The 24868-nt window shown below is 41.6% G+C and overlaps 1 protein-coding gene across 7 annotated transcripts in view; it reads right to left on the bottom strand.

Moving 5' to 3' along the window:
• Positions 1 to 24868, bottom strand: part of LOC140195483 (sickle tail protein) — a 696918-nt gene that overhangs the window by 500017 nt on the left and 172033 nt on the right. The window contains exon 1 of one of the 7 annotated variants that reach the window (XM_072253837.1): positions 10118 to 10213. The exons of the other annotated variants lie outside the window; for them this stretch is intronic. Within the exon in view, the coding sequence (XP_072109938.1) occupies positions 10118 to 10121 (4 nt within the window). The 5' untranslated portion in view covers positions 10122 to 10213. Of the gene's footprint in view, positions 1 to 10117; positions 10214 to 24868 lie in introns of those variants that run through there. 7 annotated transcript variants of the gene reach the window in all.

Below are 24868 nucleotides of genomic sequence, written 5' to 3'. Positions count from 1 at the left end.
TAAACTTTTCTCCTCTCACCTTAAAACCATAATCTAATATTTAACATTACCCCTGAGGGAAAAAAAAACACTATGAATACTTACTCTATATGCCCCATAATTTTATATACTTGTCAGCCTCTGACGCTCAAGAAAACAATCGAGGATTGTCCAACCTCTCCTTATAGCTAATTCTCTTTAACCCAGGTAATATCCTCGTGAACCTCTTCTGCCACCTCTCCAAAGCCTCCAAATGCTTCCTGTAATATGGTGACAAGAATACTCTAGAGATGAAGGGTCTTGGCCCAAAACATCAACTGTTTTTTCCTCTCCATAGATACTGTCTGGCCTTCTGAGTTCAGCTTGCACTTTGTGTGTGCTGGCCAAACCAAAATTTTAAACAGCTGCAGCAAGATTTCCCTACATGAGCTGAGTGTGTTTCCACCGTTTTGTACATTAATCTTCTACATTGCTTTAGCTTTCTGTGTACAATGCTTTAAGATATTACAAATCAGGATTATAATCCAACAGCTCTTTTTCCCCCGATCTATTCTACTCCACCAGATAGAATAATTCTCCAAGAGGACCACAACCTTGTTGCAGGGTTTGTAGGCTTACATGCCTCAATGACCCAGAGAGCGACGTTGGCTGAGGTCAGGGCCTTGTGCTTTAATTCTTGGTGGAGTCACCCATGCCAAACAGGTCAAAGGGCAGAGGCCAGAGGCCAGACTAAGAGCAGGCCACCGGTTCTCCAGGATCAGGGGTTCAGCTCAGGACTAACAAACCTGACTCGTCAAAAAAAATTGTTACGGCAACAGCAATGAAGATGGAGGACCTTCAATATTGCCCTAATAGGCAGTAAGAAAGAAAGATAGAATAATGCACTTATAAATAATGGGTCACTGGCTGATTTGGCACTCTTAATTTTAAAGAAAATTCTGCAAGTGCAATAAATCACATCCAATTTCGAGTAATAAAATTAAGCTGAGTATGGGATAAGTTGGATACAAAATAGGAAACTGCATGCATCACAAATCATCTTTTTGTAGACCCTGTCAAGAGCACAAACATATTTCCATTGCCACCTCCTCCTTAAACAGCCCATGGGATTGAGGATGACTTGCTTCCACTCTGGCTCTTTGGTTTCCGGGCTGATAGTTGAGGCCAATGCCGACTGGTGGCTGGACTCCTGTCAGCTGACTCTGCAGTGGCTCAACTTTCTCAAAACCATTGTGAGTGCTCCTTCTCCTTTGAACAAGTCATAGACCAGAGCTTTTCAGGTGTCAGTGCCAGGTTGTTCACTTTTTCAATTCTTTTCTTTTAACTGTCTAGTAATCTCCCCATTATCAAATGTGTGCTGAATATTGCTGAAGATGCACTTAAAAGCATCTTCTGGAGTTTCACCTGTGCTGAACATCTGACAGAGCTCCAACTAGAGTGACTGTTTTATGAGTGTGAAATTGGAGAAGCAAATGATGTTGCCAGCTCAACATAGCAATGGGAACAGAATTCGAAACAAATCTGTGGAGCATCTCCCCAATGCCTGGGACACTGCCCTGGGAGCAAGCACTTAGTTCACTTATTTATCCCCCCATTGAATGCATGGAGATGTTGGTGGTATTCTCAAAGAGCTTTGCACTGTTAGCTGCAAGTATCCAAGTCTCAGTGAAATATAGGAGGGCAGAGATCTGCTATCCAGTGGACCATGAGTTTTGTGCCAGGTCTGAAGTCTTGGTTTACCAATATCCTTTTTCATAATTGGCCAGAGGCTCTGCTGGCACTTTACAATGCAATTCAGCATCACAGGTCTGCATTGCTGAAAGGTGTATCCCGAGTTTTGTTACAAATTTTTATTGCAGGAGAAGAGTGTGCTGCAAATTGGTAGAAATTACCTGACCTTTTGCGTGCTAGAGTCAATGAGTCAGTCAAGTACAGTATAGCTTGTCACTCATCCACAGATGTATGCAAATATATCAATTTCTGCATGCAACATCTTGACAACTGAGTTTCAGGTGATCTTGGTTGTGGAATGTATTCACCATAATATATAAGTACTCAAAAGGAAAATTTGCTTTGGTGTACAATAGATCGAACCACATTCTTTTGTTTAATTTCAACATTCCTTTACTGAATTAGCTGCTAGATTTTTTAAAAATACAATTTACCTTCAGACTAAAATTCCTGAGAAACACACACAAAAAAATGCTGGAGGAACTGAGCAGGTCAGGCAGCATCCACGGAAAGGAATTAAAAAGTCAACTTTTCAAGCTGGGACTCTTGTGCTTATAAAATTCTACCTTTTTAGATAATCCCTTCAGATTGAAAGAGACTTTTTCCACTCCATTTCTGTGTATTCCGCGGTCTATTAATAAGCCCAGTGGGAGATCTGCAGACTGCTGCACATAGGGAAGTGAAGTGTTTTCCATGAGGCAGGCTGGTGTGTTTGTTTGTGGATCAGATAATCTGAATACATTAATAGACCAATATGCATTAATTATTGTGAGCATTCTGACCGGTTACATCACCATCTGGTACGGAGACACCAGTGCACAGGATCAAAGTAAACTGCAGACAGTTGAAGCCAAGCCAACCCCACTGTGGGCACTAGCTCTCCCACCTTCGACGCCATCTTCAAAATGCAATGCCTCAAGTTGGTGGCATCCATCATTAAAGATCATCACCATCCAGGACATGTTCTTGTCATTAACATCAGGGAGGAGGTACAGGAGCCCATATATATACACCATCAGTTTTCTGAATAGCCAATGAACCCATAAACACTGCCTCACTATTTGGCTCTTTTATGCACTATTATATTTTCTTATTGTGATTTATCATTTTTAGAGTGAATTACGCTAGCCGCTAGCTCGTAGGGTGGCACCTAGCGCAACAATTTACAGCACCGGCAACCAGGGTTCAATTGCCGCCTCTGCCTACAAGTTCTCCCCATGACTGCTCAAGTTTTCTCCCGGTGCTCCAGTTTCTTCCCAAGATGTGCGGGTTAGTAAATTGTGGGCATGCTCTGTTGATGCAGATGGTATAGAGATAGATGAAGGTGCAGGTAGTGTTGGGGAAGCAGGTAAAGTGCATGCAGTAGGACTTAGATTGGAAGAATGAGCAAAGTGGAGATGGAAAACAGTGTAGAAAAGTGTATGGTCATGCACTTTACTAGAAGGAATAAAGGCCTAGGCTGTTTTCTAAATGGGGAGCAAATTCATAAATCAGAGGCCAAAAGAACTTGAGAGTTCTTGTGCAAGATTCTCTAAAGTTAACTTGCATACTGAATCAGTAGTATGGAATACAAATGCAATATTGGCATTCATTTCAAGAGGACAATATAAAAGAAAGGAAGCTTTATAAGGTATTGGTCAGACTGAATCTGGAGTATTGTAAGCGGCTTTGAGCCCCTTATCTAAGAAAGAATATGTTGGCATTAGAGAGGGTCCCGAGGTGGCTTTGGAGAATGATTCCAGGAGTGAAAGGGTTAATGTATGATGGCCCTGGCCTTTACTTACTGGAGTTTAAAAAAAATGAAAGGAAATCTAATTGAAACCTACTAAATATTGAAAGGCATAGATAGAGTGGCTGTGGAGAGAATATTTCCAATAGTGGGGAGTCTGGAACCAGAGAGCACAGCCTCAAAACAGAAGGAAATGAGGAGGAACTTCCTTAGCCAGGGGGTAGTAAGTCTGTGTAATTTATTACAACAGGATGCCTGTGGAAGCTAAGTCAGAGGGTATATTCAAAGCGGAGGATTGTACTTAATTATAGGGGCATAAAAGAATTTGGGAAAATGCCTGAATTTGGGGTTGAGAGGGGAAATAAATCAGCCATGATCAAATGTGAGAGCAGATCTGATGGGAGGAATGGCCTAATTTTGCTCCTGTCTTTGATCTTATTATAAGACAAGGCACTCTTATTAGGGGAAGAGTATTCCACGGAAGGATCCAAATTATTTTCTCATATTTACTGTGTTCATTTACATTTAACATCTACGTTCACAAATCTACACGTTTTCTTAAGGGAGAAGTCATCCCACTTCCTGCAGCTGAAGTGAATGATCATTAACATCTACTGTATATTATTTAAATTTAATTCTTTTTCAACATGTTTCTTGAGGGGGGAAAAATTTAAGTATTCTGAAACAGGAACAGTGTTTTGCTTTTTTTCTACATCATCTGCAATTTTTTTAAAAAGCATAACTGCTTTAATCAATATGTCCTATTGCACTAGCATTTGCCATAACATTTATATTGCTTCTGGTTTTTAAAGAATGTTGATCAATTCACGCCAAAGAAAACCACATTTTGCAGAACAATTGAGTTTTGGATGACATTAGTTCTGAAGCCAATACCTTCACAATCTTGACATCACAGTGCTGCAGTTCACATGTCATACGGCATAGAAAAAAGGCTCTTCAGACCAACTGGTCCACGCTGAGCAAGATGCCCCATTCAAGTTAGTCCCTTTTGACAGTGTTTGGCCCAAAAATATCTCAATCTCTTTTATCTACAAGACTTAGGAGCAGAATTAGACCATTCAGCCCATCGAGTCTGCTTCACCATTCCATCATGGCTGGTCTCGGATCCAACTTAATCCCATATACCTTCCTCCTCACCATAGCCTTTGATAACCTGCCCGATAAGGAAACTATGATTTTTCGCTTTAAATATGCCCATGGTCTTGGCCTCTACCGCAGTCTGTGGAAGAGCATTCCATAGACTCACTGCTGTCTGGCTAAAATCAAATATTCCTCCTTACCTCTGTGCTAAAAGGGTCACCCCTCCAATCTGAGGCTTTGGAGAACCACCTTATCTAGTCCTTTCAACAAACAGTAGGTTTCAGTGAGATTCCCCCCACCCCCACCAAATTCTTCTAAATTCCAGTGAGTACAGGCCCAAAGCTACCAAATGCTCCTCATATGTTAACCCCTTCATTCCTGGAATCAACATTGTGAAACCCCTCTGGACTCTCCAATGACAACGCATCCTTTCTGAGATATGGGCCCAAAACTGTTGATAATACTCCAAGTACAGCTTGACTAGTGTCTTATAGAGCTTCAGCATTATCTCCTTGTTTTTGTATTCTATTGCACTTGAAATGAATGCCAACATTGCATTGCCTTCTTCACCACAGACTCAACCTGTAAACTAACCTTCTGGGAGTCTGACACAAGGACTCCCAAGTCCCTCTGCACCTCTGTCATTTGAATTTTCTTCCCATTTAGGTAATGGTCTGCACAGCTTTTCCTTTTACCAAAATGCATTATCATACATTTCCCCACACTGTATTCCATCTGCCACTTTTTTGCCCAGTCATCCAATTTGTCTAAGTCCTGTTGCAATCACATTGCTTCCTCAGCGCGACCTATCCCTCCACCTATCTTCACATCATCCGCAAACTTTGCCACAAAGCCACCAATTCCATCATCTAAATCACTGATGAACAATGTGAAAAGTAGCCATCCCAAACCCAACCCCTGAGGAACACCACTAGTCACTGGTAGCCAGCCAGAAAAGGCCCCCTTTATTCCCACTCACTGCCTCTTGTCTGCCAGCTATTGCTCTATCCGTGATGGTATCTTTCCAGTAAAGCCATAGGATTTTACTTTAAGCAGCCTCATGTGAGGCACTTTATCAAATGCCTTCTGAAAATCCAAGTAAATGACATCCACTGCCTCTCCTTTGTCCACCTGCTTGTTACTTCCTCAAAGAACTAACAGACTTGTTAGACAAGATTTCTCTTTACAAAAACCATGTGGACTTTGACTCATTTTATCATTAGTCTCTAAGTACCCCAAAATAATAGACTCTAACACTTTCCCAACCACTGAGGGTAGGCTAACTGGCCTATAATTTCCTCTCTTTTGCCTTCCTCCCTTCTTAAGGAGTGGAGTGACATTTGCAATTTTCCAGTCCTCCAGGACCATGCCAGAATCAAGCGATCCTTCAAAAATCATATCCAATGCATCCATTATCTCCTCGGCAACCCCTTTCAGAACTCCGGGATGTAGTCCATCTGGTCCAAGGGACTTGTCCACCTTAAGACCTTCTGAGTTTGCCTAGCACTTTTTCCTTTGTAATAGCAATGGTACTCCTGCTCCTTGAGACCTCTGGCACACCGCTAGTGTCTTCCACAGTGAAAACTGATGCAAAGTTCTTATTCAGTTCACCCACCACTTCTTTGTCCCCCATTACTACCTCAACAGCATCATTTTCCAGTGGTCCAATATCAACTCTCACCTCCCTTTTACTCTTATTATAGCTGCAAACACTTTTAGCATCCTGCTTTATCTTATTGGCTAGTTTGCTCCCATATTTCATCTTTTCCCTTCTTATGGCTTTTTAAAAAATTTTGCCTTTTGTTGAATCTTAAGTTTCTCAATAATCCAACTTCCCACGCACTTTTGCTACCTTATATGCATTTTCCTTGGCTTTTATGCAGTCCTTAACTTCCTTTATCAGCCACTGTTGCCTAGCCCTGCCTTTTGAGAACTGCTACTTCTGTGGGATACATCTATCCTGCGCCTTCTGAAGTATTCCCAGAAACTTCAACCATCTCTGCTGTGCTGCCACCCCCTTCCAATCCACCTGGGCAAGCTCCTTTCTCATGCTTAAGAACATAAGCCATTGTGTGTGAATTCATACTGCAACTTGTGCTTCTCCCTCACAAATTGTGGTATGAATTCAATTATACGATGATCACTGCCTCCTAAGTGTTCCTTTACATTAAGCTCCCTAATAAATTCTGGATTATTACACAACAGTCAATGTAAGATAGCCTTTCCCTGAGTAGGCTCAAGCACAAGCTGCTCTAAAAGGCCATCTTGTAGGCATTCAACAAGTTCCCTTCCTTGTGATCTGACACCAAACTGATTTTCCCAAACCCCTGGCATATTGAAGTCCCTCATTACAATCATGACATTACCCTTATTACATGCCCTTTCCAGCTCCCTTTGCAATCTCATCCTCACATCTTGGCAACTATTTGGAAGCCCATATATGATTCCAATAGTTTTTTTTATCTTTACAGTTTCTTAACTCCACCAACAAAGATTTGACATACTGACCCCTATGTCACCAGCCGCCAATGCCTTTCTGTCTGTCCTTTAGATTAAAAGGTATACCCTTTGATGTTTAGCTCCCAACTATGGCTTTCTTTCAGCCATGACGCAGTGATGCCACAAGGTCATACTGAACAATCTCTAATTGCACCACGAGTTCATCCACCTTATTCCGAATACTACGTGAATTTACTAAGTGTACAGTACATGGCCAACTGTCTTTTAAAAGTGGTCATTGTGCTTGCCTCAACCACTTCCTCTGGCACCTAATTCAAAGTCAGTCTCTTAAGTTCTGGCAACATCCTTACGAACCTTTTCTGTATTCTTTTTAGTGTTACCTTTCCTAAAGGAGGTCGACCAAAACTGAACACAAGACTCCAAACACAGCATCTTGTACAATCATACAATGCCCTTCCAACTCCTGACTCAATGCCCTAACTAATGAAGACCAAAATGCCAAAGCCACCTTCATCACCCTACCTGCGATTCCACTTTCAGAAAACCATGTACTTGCACTCCAATATCTCCCCATTCTGTATCACTCTGGAAGACCCCGCCTTTTACCTGAAAGCCCTACCGAGATTTAACGTTCAAATTTGCAGCATCTCCAAATAGCCAATTCCCCCAAAATAACCATTTCATGAAACACTTATACCACTGCAATCATTTAAAGTAACATTTGCTATTAACAATACAGCTCCTGATGCCTAGTTCAGACAATTTTTCAATTGCTGAGATATCCAGAATAGTAACAACTGGAGTTGGAGTCATACAGGGCCTTCAACCCACATCTTGACCAACCCTTTTGTCTAACTAATTCCATTTGCCCATTCCTCCCGAGACTCCAGCACAACTGGAGCCCTGGAAAATGATTTTAAGGACATCTTCTCTAAAGAAATTCAGCGCACATTTGTCAATTAGGCTATAAACCTATTAAGGTTTTATTGTCCACTAGCCAAAGACACAACATCAAAGTACTTCACAAAAATTTAACACTCCAGTAAGAGCTGAAGTTGAAACATTATTCCATTCATGAATAAAACAACAGCCATCATTACATTTACAATGGGGACTGATGTCATTTTAATTGATTTTACCCAAGGGCTTTCTGACCTATACTGGCTCTCCAATAAACAATAGCTCACTTTAAAAATTCACATTTGTTTTCAAACATCTTCATAGTTTCCCTCATCCTATTTCCTGTCAGCTCTGCCAAATGTTATGATCTTCTGATATTTGTGTTCCTCCAACTGAGGCCTCTTGTACATGCCTGAATTTAAAAGTTTCACCTCAGTTGATGAATTCCCTCCAGCAAGCTCCTTGTTTTACTTCAGGACTTTCACTGAAGCATCAACTAACTACTCTTTCAGTCCAGATGAATGTGCTTGACCCAAACATTGAATGTCCATTTCCGTCTACTGGCAATTCCTAACCCAGCAAGTTCCTCCAGCTTTTTTCCCCTCCAGATTTTAGCTTTTGCAGATCTGTGTCTTGAAGGGTCAATATTTCTTCAGTAACACCCATACATGGTACTCTTGGGTGGCATACAAATGGAAATAGTTATACACCTTTAAGGGAACTAACTGCAAATCTTTGAGGGAAAAAATTCTCATTTATACTTACTGTATCTTCAAGCTACAAACTTTCCCTCCAAGTTCCACATCGTTTTCAGGCCAATTTACAACTTAACCAAGTCTATTGTTTGTTTCTACTTAGAGGCAGGCAAAGCCATTCATTGAGAAACTACAAAGCTGAAACCAGCATGATCTTTTGCCCAGAGGCTCACTGACTGGGTAGTGCATCAGCTTTGAGATGCATCTTCATTCAAAAGAGAACAATGGTATCAAGAAGTGACCTTTCCATTCCTTGCAAAGTCAGACTCTGAACACAGACACACACACCAAAAAGAGATGTAGGCACTACAAACTGAAAAGATTTTTTGACCTTAGAATTATAGAAGAGTACGGTACAGAAACACATCCTTATAGAACATATTGTCTTTGCATACTTACACTAATGTAATTTGCTCATATTAAGTCTACTTCCTTCTGATCCAGCTACTCATCCAAATAACTTTTAAACATTGTAATAGTATCTGCCTCCACTACCTCTTCTGGCAGCTTGTTTCAAATATTCAACACCTTTTATGTAAAAAACATATGGTACCCTTTAAACCTCATCCTCCCCACCACCACCCCCCCCCCCAATTTCGGCCTGGAAAATGATTCCGATTATCTAACTTATCTATGCCCCTTATTGCATTATAATGCTGTTAATGTTACAAAAGTAGTTAAATATTAATACAGATGATTTTCAAAAGTTGAAAGTTAGGAAGTTTAATGCATGTACAGATCAAAATATTTCTTAACTATCTAACAACTCAATGGCAACTTTTCACATACATTTAAGTTTACTCGAATATGCTTTCAGCTTCTAATGCCCAAATCTGAGCTAATGCTTTAGAAGTTAATTGTAAATTCCACACATATAATAAATATGCTGAGAATTTGTCCTTACTGTGATTAACGCCTTCCTCTTCTGCTATGACATGCTCCGAGTTCCTCCCCCACCCCCCGAACACACATACATGCACACCCGCACAGAGCAGTCTTTACGTCCTCACAGACAGAAATTCTACTCTATTACCTCAGGAGACTTAACACTCATTAAGCTTAGCATTCCAAGGATTTCCGTTGTCAGCAAATGAAAATGGAATGTGTTAAAACTTTAGGTATTTCCAGAGAGAAAAAAAACCCAGTCGGTAATTTTAGAACTACTTTGCATCTCTATTCCTCACAGTAACCAGTTACAATACAAAAGACTGCAGAATAATAAGATTTCCTATTGTGCATGAGAACTAAATTTAATGTGTTACATCCTTTATCATCACTGAAAATAGAAGGACGCAGTGCGAATTTCACGTTCCATGTTCTAAACAATGCTTTGTCAAATTAGTAGATCTGTCAGTATTACACTTTCCACCCTGAAACAAAACGCTTTTAGATTTCTCAGTTTTACCAGCTAGATGAAGTACCAATCTTTTTGACTTTATACTGGTAGTGAAAGATTACTTACTCATTATATCTGCAGAATGTGCTTTATGCTCCAGTTTGCAGTCCAGCTCCAGTCACTGTGGATTTACAAGCTGTCCTTACGCTATTGCTGAGGAAGTCAGATGAAATTGCCAGAAAAAGCAAGTTTCAAGGAGGTGAATTCCTATCTTACACAACACTGGTGTTCTGTCTTTAACTGGCAAAGGAGTATTCACTATTTCAAAAACATGACTAAAACTTTTAACCCACATGAATTTAATCTCACCACTGAGTTGAGCTACACTTACGTCTGAGTTTACACCAGAGGTGCCATTACCTTGGTTTGCCAAATGACTTACTGACATTAATAACATTTACCAAATTCTTATGGATAAGATACTCCTAACTAGAGGTGGCTTATATGTTAATGAAACAAATCTAAGTAAAATGGTAGACCCAGCTTTTCACAGACAGTTTTAGGTTCCATTTCCCTTAAAAAGGCCAGCCCTCCCAGAAATGTTTCTCCCAAAAGTAATGCCAGTCAGTTCTGTTTAAAAGCTTGGACAATTGAGACAGGAAGTAAGACTTTCTTTTGGTTAACTTGCATTTCTGGTATTGCAGAGTCCCGTCTCATTTAAAAATCTGAGTAAATCCAGATGATGTATACAATTGTGAGCGACTTCCTTTGTGAAGCATCACCAGAAAAAATTCAGCCTCTTTGATTATTGTTTCAGTTCAAAAGTGCAACTTTACACATCTCTTTAAGATTAAAACTGTGAAGCAAACTAATTACATACCCTCATGGAAATTTAACAATACTGGCTTCAAGTGCACATTCAGCTGACTGGGTTTTTAAATCCAAATCGCTCCCTACACTTAATACTTCTGGTCTGAAGCAGCATTCATATAGTGTGAAGCAGTCTGCTGAAACAAACTTTTCATTGAATATGTCACCAAGCCTTCTTGAAAAACTTCTTTTCCCAATGTGTTGTATCATTGTCCAGATGATGTTATTTCATGGCCCCGGAGAGGGAACAAAAAAATGTCCTTACAAACTCAGGTTAGCAGGAAAGCATTTGGTGGATTCCCTGCAGTGTTCTCCCATGGAGCACAAATTGGAAGGGGTGGAACATGTGTGCAAAGTTCCTGTATCTATTGGTTGTAAACAGCTCAGAACAGGACCAGCTTTAGTTGAATGGGCTGATTACTGCTGGCCAGACTGCTAGCCTCATCTACCATGAAATAATTGCTGATCAAAGATGGACTCTTGAAACTACAAATCTGTCAGGAAGCAGGATGACAGCACCTATTGTTACCATGGCTTTGAGGTTGAAGCTTGAAACTCTATTTAAATCAGAATCCAGTCAGTCAGCAATTAAAGAGGCACCACCCAAGTCACAGAAGAGCAGTTCAGAAAGTCAGCCACATATTTTTGTCATGGTATTTCAGATATAGCACTATTTTTCCCAATTGATTGTTGCCGAGCTTACACTTGTACAGCAAACAATAGTTCGCTTAATTAGAACAAAAAAAGTTACTACATTTTATTTTAGGCAGAAGCCAAGGACAATGAAGAAACATTTCTTTCCATTCATTATAAAAGTGACAAGCAATTTAACAAAATGGTTCACACAGATCAGTTTTACACTCCATAACTGATACAAATACAATCAAGTGAACCAACTCAGTAGAAAGTTGGCAAATAAACACAAGCTACCTTTTCAACAAATTGTCAGAAATATCAACAACAGTCAATAACTTCATAAGCTTTCAATAATTTTTCCAAACAGAGAGTCTTCAAGAATCAGATGGCTCATAATTTTAGTGTTCAACTTCCCAAGATATACTTGCACCTTCACTGCGGATGGCTTCTCTACCTCGGGGCAGCACGGTAGTGTAGTGGTGAGCACAATGATTTACAGTATCAGTGACCTAGGTTCAATTTCCGCTGCTGCCTGGAAGGAGTACGTACGTCTTCCCCATGACAGCGTGGGTTTCTTCCCGGTGCTCTGGTTTCCTCCCAGAGTCCAAAGACAGACCGGTTGGTTGGTTAATTGATCATTGTAAATTGTCCCATGATTAGACTCCGGTTAAATTCGGGGTTGCTGGGCAGCGCGAAGGGCCTATATGCGCTGTATCTCAATAAATAAATAAGAGAATCAGATTTATAATCACTGATACATGACATGAAAATTGTTGTTTTGCAGTAACAGTACAATGCAAAGGAACAAATCTATGAATTACACAAATAAGTTGTGCAAGAGGAAAACAAAGTTTACGTTCATGGATTCGCGGACCATTCAGAAACTGATGGCGGAGGGGAAGAAGCTGTTCCTGAATCACTGAGTGTGTCTCTTCAGGCTCCTGTACCTCCTCTCCAATGGCAGTAACGAGAAGCAGGCAGGTCCCAGATGCTGTGCTCTCAGATACAGCCTGATGTCCTCAGCAGTGGGAAGGGTTGTGCCGGTGATAGGGCTGGCTAAGTTTATAATCTCTTGCAGCCTCTTGCAATTCTCTGCAATGAAGGTTCTCTACTAGGCTGTGTTGGATCTAGTCAGAATGCCCTCTGTCATACATCTGAAGAGATTTTGGAAATATATCAAATAGCCTCAGGCTCCTAATGAGGCAGAGCAGCTGGCAAGCCTTCTGCGTGATTGCATCAACGTATTGGGCTCTGTGAGATGGCGATGCCCAGGAACTGCTCATCCTTTCCTCTGCTGAAATCCGTTCCATCTTCCCTTTCCTGAAGTCCACAACCAGTTCCGTGATCCTACTGACACTGCATGAGGTTGTTGCTGCAACACCACTCAACCAGTCCATTTATCTCATTCCTGTAAGCCCCATCTATGCCATCCAAGATTCCACCAGTGGTCTCAATGGCACTTGAGCTGGGCTTGGCCACACATTCATGAGTGTAGAGAAATGGGTGAAGCACACATTCTGAGGTGCACCTGTGTTGAGTCAACAAGGGGGAGATTTTATTACCATTCCTCACAGCCTATAAACTCCCAATAAAGAAATTGAGGATCCATTTGCAGAGGGAGGTATAGGGGCCTAGGTTTTGAAGCTTGCTTATTGGTATTGAGGGAACAATGGGGTTGAACTTCAAAATATAATTGATTATCAGTAGCCTGATATGTCTTGTGGTTGCTTAGGTGCTCCAAAGCAGAGTGGAGAGCAAGTGAGATTACATCTGCAGTAGATGCGTTCTGGTAGAAGGCAAATTGCAGCGGATCCTGGTCCTTGATCAGGCAGGAATTAATTCTAACCATCAGTGACATTTCAAAATACTTCATTATCATTGAAGTGAGCACTACTGTCATTGAGGTAGTTCACCTTGCTCTTTTTGAGCACTGGAGTAATTGCTGTCCTTCTGAAGGTGGTGGGAACCTCAGACCACAGCGGTGAAGGTTTAAGATGTGCTTGAACACTCCAGCCATTGGTCATCACAAGCTTTCAGTACACTATTGGAGTTTGCTGCCTTGCGAGGTTTGTTACCAGAGTCTCACCCTTCCTTAGTTTATCTGCTGATTACAGCCCAATCTGTTTCTTTTCACATGTAGTCTTTACAATTCCAGAATACTCCTCACTGGCCTTACAAGGTTGAAGTCAATTTAATTGCCATATGTCGAAGCATATCTAGATAAAGGTACAATGCAGCAGAATCACATGCATCATATAAGCAGCATTCACAAGAAAAACAAACCTAAATATAAATTATACACAATTTTTATAAGAATCTACTTTCCACTTTATATTCTCTTCAACTCAAAGTCATTGAAAACCTTTCCACCTGTATCCTGACTCCCAGCATCCCATTCATCCATCACATGTGCAATAAGCCACACCCTCCCCTGGTTAAGCAATACTTCAATCTTCAAATCCTCATCCTTGCGTAGATCTCTACGTCATTGATCCTCAATGTCTCTAATATCTTCCAGTGGTACAAATCTCCATAATCTCTGCATTACTCAGTCCTGAGTGTGCAGCCAAATGAATTACATCTAGTCACTGGGCTGCATCAACATTTACCGAAATAAAACAATATGAAAAAAAACAAATGCAAGTAGATGGGATATGATGTTTGCCCCTGCAGAAGAGGCAGGTATATAGAAATGGGCATCCTAAAAGGGAGAAAGTTGTGATGGTCAGAGATTCTGTCATGGGGGAGGGGGAGGGGGAGGTGGGGGGGGAGAGAAAAGAACAAGCACTAGAATGACAATCATTCCCTCAAGACTTCAGAACTTGGAATCTCCCACCAGTTGTGTCATGTCCCAAAAGTTTTATCCAGATGTGAAATCTAAATACCAATTATTTTTATCATGCCCAGAGAAGATCCCAATGTCAATTTGTTGGAATGAGTGACATATGGTAATAGTGATCATCAGTTCATACTTAAACTATTTAAAATAATTGGTTATTTAAATAATTAGCATTTCATCAAAATATCATACCTGGGGTACTACCTCCTCCTTCCTCTATGACCCAATTTCATTACATTTTACATTTGTTCTCATTCTGCTCGACACCCTCTCACTGCTGCCAGACTTTCCCATTCGTGCTAATCCCCCTAAAGGATGAGTGGCCTTTGGCAGAGACCCAACTACTGTGCACCCTCATCTTCAAATCCATTCACAGAATGCTGTTCAATCCTTTTGGTCTATCCCAATATTTCCTTGAGAATCGACTTCCTGGTTTTCCCACATTCAGGGATTTCTAAATGATCAAAATTGTACAGTGTATATACAATTTATGACAAACTATGTTTAATAAAGAACTGATCCAAAGTGCAAAAGATGACAAATCATGCAAATATTAATTAATTTAAAAAGTAAATAAATAATACTGAGTTACTGAGTCCTTGAAAGTGAGTCTACAAGTGGTGGAGTCATTCAGCATTGGAGTGAGTGAAACAATCCATGCTGCTTCAGGAGTCTGATGACTGTAGGGTAATAGTTGTTCCTGAAGCGAGAAGAAAGCACAGCCTTGACAATGGGGGTCCTTGATGATAGATGCCGCTTTCTTGTGGCACTACTGTTTGTAAATGAGCTCATGGTGGGGAGGGTTTTGCCTTTGATGGACTGGGCTCTAACACCACTTTCCATACTGTGCAACCCATTGGTGTTTTCCTACCAGGCTGTAATGCAACCAGATTTATATCACCCCTCCCACCAGCTGCAGTATACCCACCTTCCAGTTATTCGTGACACCACCTCAGAATACATGTTTCAGCTCCCCCAAGCCTTTTGACTACTTCTACCAATCCAGGCTCACAATCATTCCCTCATCTTCAATGGTATGAACATTGAATTCTCCAACTTCCGGTAATTCCCACCCCTCCCTTCCCCCATCCCAGTTTCACTCTGCCCTCTCCCCAACTGCCTATTACCTCCCTCATGGTTCCGCCTCCTTCTACTACCCATTGTGCTTTCCCCTATTCCTTCTTCACCTTTCCAGCCTATCACCTCCCCCAACCCTTTATCTTTCCCCTTGCTGATTTTTCACCTGGAACCTACTAGCCTTCTCCTTCCCACTCACGCCCCACCTTCTTTATAGGGCCTCTGCCCCTTCCCTCTTCAGTCCTGATGAAGGGTTCCAGCCCAAAACGTTGACTGATTGTTTCCACAGACACTGCCTGACCTGCTGAGCTCCTCCAGTGTGTTGAGTGTTCCCATTCCCTCATCTTGCCTCCAAATGATCCAAAACTCCTTCCGCTCCCAAATCACAGAGACCATGTTCCAATGTAGTAATAAACATAGACTTCCATTACAAAATGATTGAACAACCTTTACATTACTGAAAACATGCAACAGCTTCCTCAGCCATTTTCTACCACAACTGACTTTAAAAGAAAGTGAAAAACAAAACTAAGCACACTGACCAGGGTACCAAGTAGCAAAGTCATGGACTTATGATTTTCAGCTATGATTAATATATCAAGCCCTATATATCACCATCATCTCCACCGCATTGCTGATATGGTAAATGTACAAGAACTCCGTACAATCATTTTCTGCTTTGGCAGTGTGTGGGATCGTGGATCATTGACAACATGCCTCCACTCTTGTCTTAGAGGATCAGAAGTGGCTGATGAAGCCAGTGTGGGAACTACAGACTCTTCCACAGATGGAACTGGAGGTGACTGATGAGGTGGTCCATGTACTCTTACCATCATTTATACAAGGATTCTGTGCACTTCCTGGCACATGGAGCTATCATCCTGCATGCTTCGTCCCCACGTTGAGCGGTCGGTGGGGATGCTTCACTTCTTTAAGGATGTTTTGAGTACATTATTGCAACATTTATTGCTTCATTCTGCCCATCAATGTCCTTGCATGACAAACTTTGGAATAATTCACCTGTTTTGGGAGTCTGGTGTCAAGCCTGCCCAATGTAGCCAACTGCACAAACCCCTCAGAGCTGAGAATGTTGAGCCGGGAAATTTTGGCTCACTTATCCTGAGAGTGAACATGGAGGATTTCGCAGAAATTGTTTAGGTGCGTTTTTTGTAGTGCATTGAGAAGTCTGCAGCAGCTAGACCAGGACACAGACAGGTAGACTTGATAGCATACTGCACATTGTAGTACAAAACAACAATGACACAGGGGGATGGATGTGGTATTGAAAGGAAAACCAACTATATTGGAAACTAGAATGTGCAATTTTCTGTCACTCTTGCTGTATTAAAATGATGGGCATTGCAGAACTAAACTGAAAAAAAAAACAAAGTAAATTACAATTTAGGTGAATGCACCAAGTGAAGCTGCATGATTCATTGTGAGGGCTTTTGGATGAGACATTAAAATGAAGTGCTGTCTGGTCTTACAGTTAGGCACAAAGCACCTCAAGGCATCATTTCAAAGAGAAGAGAAATTACCCATTGTCCTAGTCAGTATTTATCCTTCATAAAGGTTTTCTAAAACTGAGTAACAGTAGTATCACATGTTTGAGAGTTTCCTGCATAACTTCAGTTATTTCATTTCCCACATAACCTTAAACAATATCTACACACCAAAGAATTCAATAACTGTAAAGCACAGAGATTTTCTGAAGCAGTGTAAAAGATACTATGTAAATGCAAGTTTTGCTCATAACAATTATAAAATCCATTAGCTAAACAGGCAATTTAATTACAGCTGCCTCTGGATTTGTTCACTTCAAAATAGATCCTTAAACTTTAAAATGGCAGAGAGTATTTTACCCACAGCTCCTTTATAAGGGCATCAGCCTTTTGCCTGATGTACTGTAATGCCTCTGTCACAAAATAACCCAGTTAGATTTACTGTACTGTGCAGTGCCACAAAACACATTGACTACACTAGATAAATTACGATGCGCACATCATAACTCAGCCGTCATATACTCTCACTTGGAAAGTTATGCTTCTTGCATGAAAATAGATATGGAAAGATAGAGGAAAAGGTTACTAGCTGCAATGCAGCAGCAGTATAGTGCAATTCTAAAATATCATCCCCTCAGGAAATATGTCATCAACTTCAGAAATATCAAAGAGAACTATATTCTAAAAAGTCTGATCTAAGAGAAACAGCTTTCAACCAATGGAAGCTAGGTAAAAACATTTTTCATTAAGGTGACACACTAAATTACAGAATACTGCTTGCATATTATGCAGTATAATGGTCCTTTTGTTATGAAAGCTGCCATGATGAAATGCAGTAAGTGGATTTACTACACACTAATTTAAGATTAATGAGGAAGTATAACAACAGCTTTTCACTTCCAAAAGAACTGGTACCAGCTACCTGTGGTTCATTTTACCAATATTAACTTGATCCAGAGAACTGCATTTAATCAATATACCTATGTGAGAGAAGGAACTCAATAGATGTTAAGTACAAGATCAGAAGCCAACACAAACAACCAACACCTGAGAATTTTTAAATGTAGGTTTTATAGGGCAAGGAGGCAAACTAAATTGATGAGCTCAGATTTAGAGGCCAGACAAAAATTTATTGGTGACCACACCCCTTTGCAGCCTCCAACCTAATTGCTCCCAACCTCATGCTACCATTTTACTATCTCCCACCCAAGATTCACAAACCAAACTGCCCCAGTAAGCGCATTGCTCCTGCCTGCTCCTGCCCAACTGTACTCTTATTGAGTATCTAGACTTCATCTTCCAATCTCCATCTGTGACACCTCACATGCTCTCCACCACTTCAACAACTTCCCTGGCCCTGACTGCTTCATTTCCACCATGGATGACAAATCCTTGTACACTTCTCTTCCCCCAACAGGAAGGCCTTAGAACTCTGTTCTATTCTGGATAGCAAACCCAACCAGTTCCCTTCACCACCACGCTTGATCTGGCAGAACTAGTGATAATCCTCAACAATTTTTCCTTCAGCTCCTCCCACTTACTTCAGACCAGGGGTGTCAACATGAGCATTCGTGTGGACCCTTTCCGCAGCTTTCTCGAGCAATCCTTGTCCCAAACCTCCACCAGAAGAGCCATCTCTTTATCCACTACAATGACTACATTTATGCCATTTCCTACAGCCATGCCGAGCTTGTCAATTTTATCAACTTTTTCATTGACTTCCATCCCACCCTGAGATTCACTTGATCCATCTTCTGACACAATTTTCCCCTTTCTGGATCTTTGTTTCCATCTACATTAACAGATTATCCACCGACATCATCTACAAATCCACTGACTCCCATGATTACATTGACTACACCTCATTCCATCAAATTACTTGCAAGTTACTTGTGATTCTCTTCTCAGTACCTCCATCTCTGCTGCATCTGTTCTTTGATAGCCTTTCCACTTGAGGACATCAGATGTCCTCCTTTTCAAAAAATGGAAAGTCTGTCCCTTTTACGCTATCGATGGAACCCACACCTACATCACTTATTTCTCCATGCATATATCCTCACTCCAATTTGTCTTCCCAAAATCACAGGATAGAGCTCTGAATCCACAGCTCCATCCCAGTGAGCCTAGATGTCCAATATATCATTCTCCATAGCTTCCACTGTCTCTAAGAGGATCCTACCACCAGGCACATCGTCCCCTCCCCTCTCAGCTGGGATTGCTCTCTCCGGGACTCACTGTTTTGTTCTGCCCTTCTCACAAACCCTTTCAGGCACTCATACATGCAACCATGCTAATTGTTGCACTTGAACCTGCCCCTATACCACCATTCAGGGCCTTAAACTGTCCTTCCAGATGAGGTAGCACTTCACACCTGAAACCATCTGTGTCACTTACTGCATCTGGTGTGGTTTCCTCCACATCAGTAAGACCCTATACAGGTTGTGGTAAAGCACTTCACCCAGTACCTTTGCTCCATCCACTATACCAGCTGGAAGCACCTGATGGCTGCCATATTAATTCCACTTCCCATTTGTACACTGATATGCCTGTCCCCCGCCTCCTCTCCTGCCAAGTTGAGGCTAGACGCAGACTAGAACAGCACCTCATATTCCACCTTGGCTTCTCTAACTTCTGGCACCACTCATGTGTCCCTTCCATTTCTCTTCCCTTATCCCACAGGTCCCATCAGCCCAACTACTTCCATTCCCCCACTCTTCTTTCTGCGAATTATCCCACATTCCTCCCACTGGTTCCCCTTCCCACTTCCTTCCCTTTATTCCATGATGCACCGGTCTCCTCCACTAGATTCCATCTTCTGTCACCTTCACCTATCACCTCTAGCCTTCAGGTGTCATTCCCACTCTTCCCCTCACTGATTCACCTATTATTTCTCCCACTTCCTGGATCCACCCATCACCTACCAGCTCTTGCTCCACCCTTTCCTCCACCTTTTATACTAACTATCTCTTCTCTTCCTTTCCTATTTTGATGAAGGATTTTGACCCAAAGCGTCAGCTGTCCACTGCCCTCTATAGTAACACATACAAATTGCTGGAGGAACTCAGCAGGTCAGACAGCATTCCTGGGAAGGAATACAGTGAACATTTCCTGTTGAGACCTTCATCTGGACTATTCATCACTTCCCTCCATAGCAGCTGCCTTGCCTACTGAGTTCCTCCAGCTTTCTCTGTTCCTCCAGATTTCCAGCACCTGCAGTCTCGTCTCCAGAAAAATAACAGGCCTTCATGGCTAGAAGTAATAAAGGTCCGGCTGAAAATTTTGTTCAATGAAATAGAACATCTTTGCTGCATGAAGGCCTGAACAATATGATGTAAATGGGAAATAGTGCGATGGCCAATCTCCCCAAAATACACCAACTGCTGATGTGAAGCATCAGCTCCTGAAACAATTGATACACTTTGTCTGCAGGAGACCAATACCAAATAAAGGTCCATAGCTGATTTATTTTACATTTTTTTTTAACCTGAAAAGGCTCTAATAGCACAAATCTCAAATGATTGAAATTTAAAATGATTTGCTTTTTTGTCTTCGTGGCCAAGCCTCTCAATCCTCTGTCAATGCCATTGCACATTGTTTCCCCACAGCACAAGACTTCTCTTTGATTCAAGACTTGTATTTAAGATAATTTCTTATACAAGCATCCAAAAGGATACAGATTTTTGATTACAACAGGAATTCTGCAGATGCTGGAAATTCAAGCAACACACATCAAAGTTGCTGGTGAACGCAGCAGGCCAGGCAGCATCTCTAGGAAGAGGTACAGTCGACGTTTCAGGCCGAGACCCTTCGTCAGGACTAACTGAAGGAAGAGTTAGTAAGAGATTTGAAAGTGGGAGGGGGAGGGGGAGATCCAAAATGATAGGAGAAGACAGGAGGAGGAGGGATGGAGCCAAGAGCTGGACAGGTGATTGGCAAAGGGGATACGAGAGGATCATGAGCGATTGACAAAGGGGATACAGAACATTGTCCGCCAGAGAAAGCAGGATCTCTCAGTGGCCACACATTTTAATTCCACATCCCATTCCCATTCTGACATGTCCATCCACGGCCTCCTCTACTGTAAAGATGAAGCCACACTCAGGTTGGAGGAACAACACCTTATATTCCGTCTGGGTAACCTCCAACCTGATGGCATGAACATCAACTTCTCTAACTTCTGCTAATGCCCCACCTCCCCCTCGTACCCCATCTGTTACTTATTCTTATATACACATTCTTTCTCTCTCTCTCCGTTTTCTCCCTCTGTCCCTCTGAATATACCTCTTGCCCATCCTCTGGTTCCCCCCCCCCCTTGTCTTTCTTCCCGGACCTCCTGTCCCATGATCCTCTTGTATCCCCCTTGCCAATCACCTGTCCAGCTCTTGGCTCCATCCCTCCCCCTCCTGTCTTCTCCTATCATTTTGGATCTCCCCCTCCCACTTTCAAATCCCTTACTCACTCTTCCTTCAGTTAGCCCTGACGAAGGGTCTTGGCCTGAAACGTCGACTGTACCTCTTCCTAGAGATGCTGCCTGGCCTGCTGCGTTCACCAGCAACTTTGACGGATTTTTGATTACTTTAGTTCAAAGCTCAGTAAATTTATTATCAAGGTCATATATGCCACATTATTCAACCCTGAGAATCACTTTCTTGCGGGCATACACAGTACATCCAAGAAACATAATAGAATTAATGGAATACCATATCCAAAAGGACAATCAGAAAGACGACAAACTGCGCAAATACAAAAAATATGAATAATAAATAAGCAATAAATATCAAGAACATGAGATGAAGAGGCCTTGAAAGTGAGTTCATGGGTTGTGGGAACAGTTCAGTAATGAGCTGATTGAAGTTATCCCCTCTGGTCTAAGAGCTTGACGATTGAGGAGTAATAACTGTTCCTGAAGAGGTGGTATGATTCCTGAGCTCCTGTAGCTTCTTCCTGATGGCAGCAGTGAGAAGACAGTATGCCCTGGAGAGTGGGGGTCCTTGATGACGGATGTTTCTTTCCTGCGACAGCGTTCTGTGTCGATGTGCTCAATGGAGAGGGATTTACCTGTGATGGACTAGGCTGTATCCACTATTTTTTGTAGGATTTGTCATTCAATGGCAGCATTGTTTCCATACCAGGCTATGATGCAACCAGTCAATATACTTTCCACCGCATATCCACAGAGGTTTCTCAAGGTTTTGCATGTCATGCCGAATCGTCACAAACTTCTAAGGAAGTAAAGGTGCTGCCATGCCTTCTTCATAATTGCACTTGTGTGCTGGACCAACGGCAAGTCCTCTGAAATGATAACTGAGAAATTTAAAGTTGCTAAACCTCTCCAACTCAATTTCTAACTCAACGTCATTGTAATTTAGCCCTAGATTTTGTGGTGAATTGTAATGAACTCACAACAATCACTGGGCAAAATTATACACACAGATGATATTGTTGCCATTTATTGACAGTAGTTACATCCAAATTTTCAGACAAGTTTCTAAAGAAACAATACGATCACAATCTAAATTATCACTGTGAATTGCTCCTCTAGAAAATCATGTAAATCACAAGGATCATTACAAACAATTATAGAACAACCAACATAATTGTAACGTCCTAGCTGTTCTTTTTGTCTGCACAGTTCCATTCTCATTAGGTTTCCATGGAGACATCACTAAATGCACCATCAGAAGGATGCTGTACTGAATCAAACAGCAAGGGAAAATAGACTGAAGCCTGCAGTAATTACCTCTAATATGAGGAACTGGAAACAAATTGGTATCTTACATGGCGGCATTAGAACTACTGTTCAACGTTAAGCAGCACAAAGCACATTGTTCAAACAAAACATGCATAATGTGACATACTGTAACTCAAAGCAAACTAATCTTAATACAAAAGATGGAGATAAGGGAGCCATTATCAATGAACATGGCAAAAAGGACATGATGGGAAGTGGCACTAGCACCCATAAATAGATTGTTCTACAGGCATGCTTCTCATTTCTTTGGCCAAGCTCCACCTTGATTTTGAAGCTTTATGTAGCTCAGTACAAACCACAGATAACCAGTTCCTTCCCAGAGGGTGCACATCCTTCATCGTCCTTGCATCCTTCCATTGCATGATAGGATACAAAGGACATGGTAATTTGCATTCTGCCAGATATTGTTCAGGCGCTGAAATTTTTCAACCATCTCCTAAATCAAGAAGGGCAGTATGGGGTACAAGTGCCTTCAAATTCACTATCCTCCTATTTGAGAAATCTTGCACTGTTTGAAAAATCTTCCATTTTTTCCTCTGCTTCTTTTGCCCTTCACTAAGGAAATTTCCCACCTACATCACCAGATACATGCTGACATCCTGTCTCCTCTATCCAGTGCATGCTCCTTTCTCCACTAATACCAATTTACTCTTCTGTCCATACCTTCCTGCTAAGTGTCCATTTTCATTTCCATGTCTAAAGATTAAAGATTTGCTTTATTTGTTACATGTACGCACAAAATACGCAGGAAGAATTTCATTTGAGTCAGATCAGTAAGGGTTTGGCCAAGCAGCCCAAGTGTCTGCACACTTCCGACACAAACACAGCATGACTACAACTAACTAACTAACCCTTATCGTAAGCCTTCGGAGTGTAGGAGGAAACAAGAGCACCAAGGTGACGTGGGGGAATGTACAAACTCCTCATTGACAGTGGCAGGAATCGAACTCTCATCTCTTTCTCATCACCAAGCAACACTTGCCTTCTTTTACCACTTCCTTTTGTTACGTATTACTTCATTGGCATTTGTTTACCCCCATCACATCCACTCCCACCCCCCATGTCAGCCACACCCACTGTTTAGCATCATTAAGCAATTTCCCTCTTGCCTGGCTGCTTGCCAAGAAACAGTTGATGTACCAGATTTTCCTGTCTTCATATCACTACTCCCAGCAGTCTGAGGGAACATTCAGTGGTCACAATGTGACCAACAGTAAATGAAATTGAGTGAATGGAGGGACTGTGATCCAACGCACACATGATCGAGGAAGGTCAGCTTCGCAAAGGCTGCCCACTGCTCTGTTCCAACAGTCATTAACTTCACTTCCAAATATCAACATGCTACTGGTTGACAGACACCTGTTGCACCAACATTATACAAACTATTTCTGCTGTTGGAACAATACTCTGTGCTTTGGTGCCAACTTCTGCATTGCTCACGTTGCTACTGAAAACCTTTGAAATGCATTTACACTCATGATAACAACCATCCACTGGAGCAGGGGGTCGGCACAGACCCCTCGCTTCAATATATTGGTCCAAGGTTTGGAACCCCTGCACTGGAATATCACACATTAAATGTCAATGTCACAAGATATACTCAGACCCCACTGTCACACTGATACAGCCAAGACTGATGGCTGTTGTCAAATAAATCTTGGATAGCATGCCTATTAATATCTAAAAGGAGGAAGACAGGTTAATCCACCACATGTGGACCTTCATTATATAATATAAATGAACTGCTTTTCTTTAGTGTTTACTAATTTCAGATTTACAATTCACTAGAAATTATCTAAACAATTCACTAGAAATTATCTAAACACTGTATTGTTAGAGTTACAAAATACACGTGGACTAAGATGTTAGCGGTCCTGTGCTATCACCAGTGGGATCATCAGTTGATCTGCCACCTGCCTTCAGGAGTTTTGGCCCACTTATGATCAAGACTCTCTTGAGGTGGTGGGCCAGCAGTGCTAAAGCACCACCTCCCACTGGTGAGCTTAAAAACTTGGCATCTGCCTCTACCTGAGATGTTGGTCACTTCCAACCAACAGATAGTCTGCTCTTCAGGTGTCTATGCAACTACTGAAGGGTTTGCAAGATATGTATACATTGTCTGACTATCTGCCCCTCTAGACATACTTGGTCCACACCCATGCTGATCCTTTCTCTGCTGCCTCAGCTACAGCTCTGCTGGT

This window comes from Mobula birostris, chromosome 3, assembly GCF_030028105.1.
Source record: "Mobula birostris isolate sMobBir1 chromosome 3, sMobBir1.hap1, whole genome shotgun sequence".
Classification (NCBI taxonomy): domain Eukaryota; kingdom Metazoa; phylum Chordata; class Chondrichthyes; order Myliobatiformes; family Myliobatidae; genus Mobula; species Mobula birostris.
Note: the sequence above shows the minus strand (reverse complement) of the source record. Positions and strands in the feature narration are given on the sequence as shown.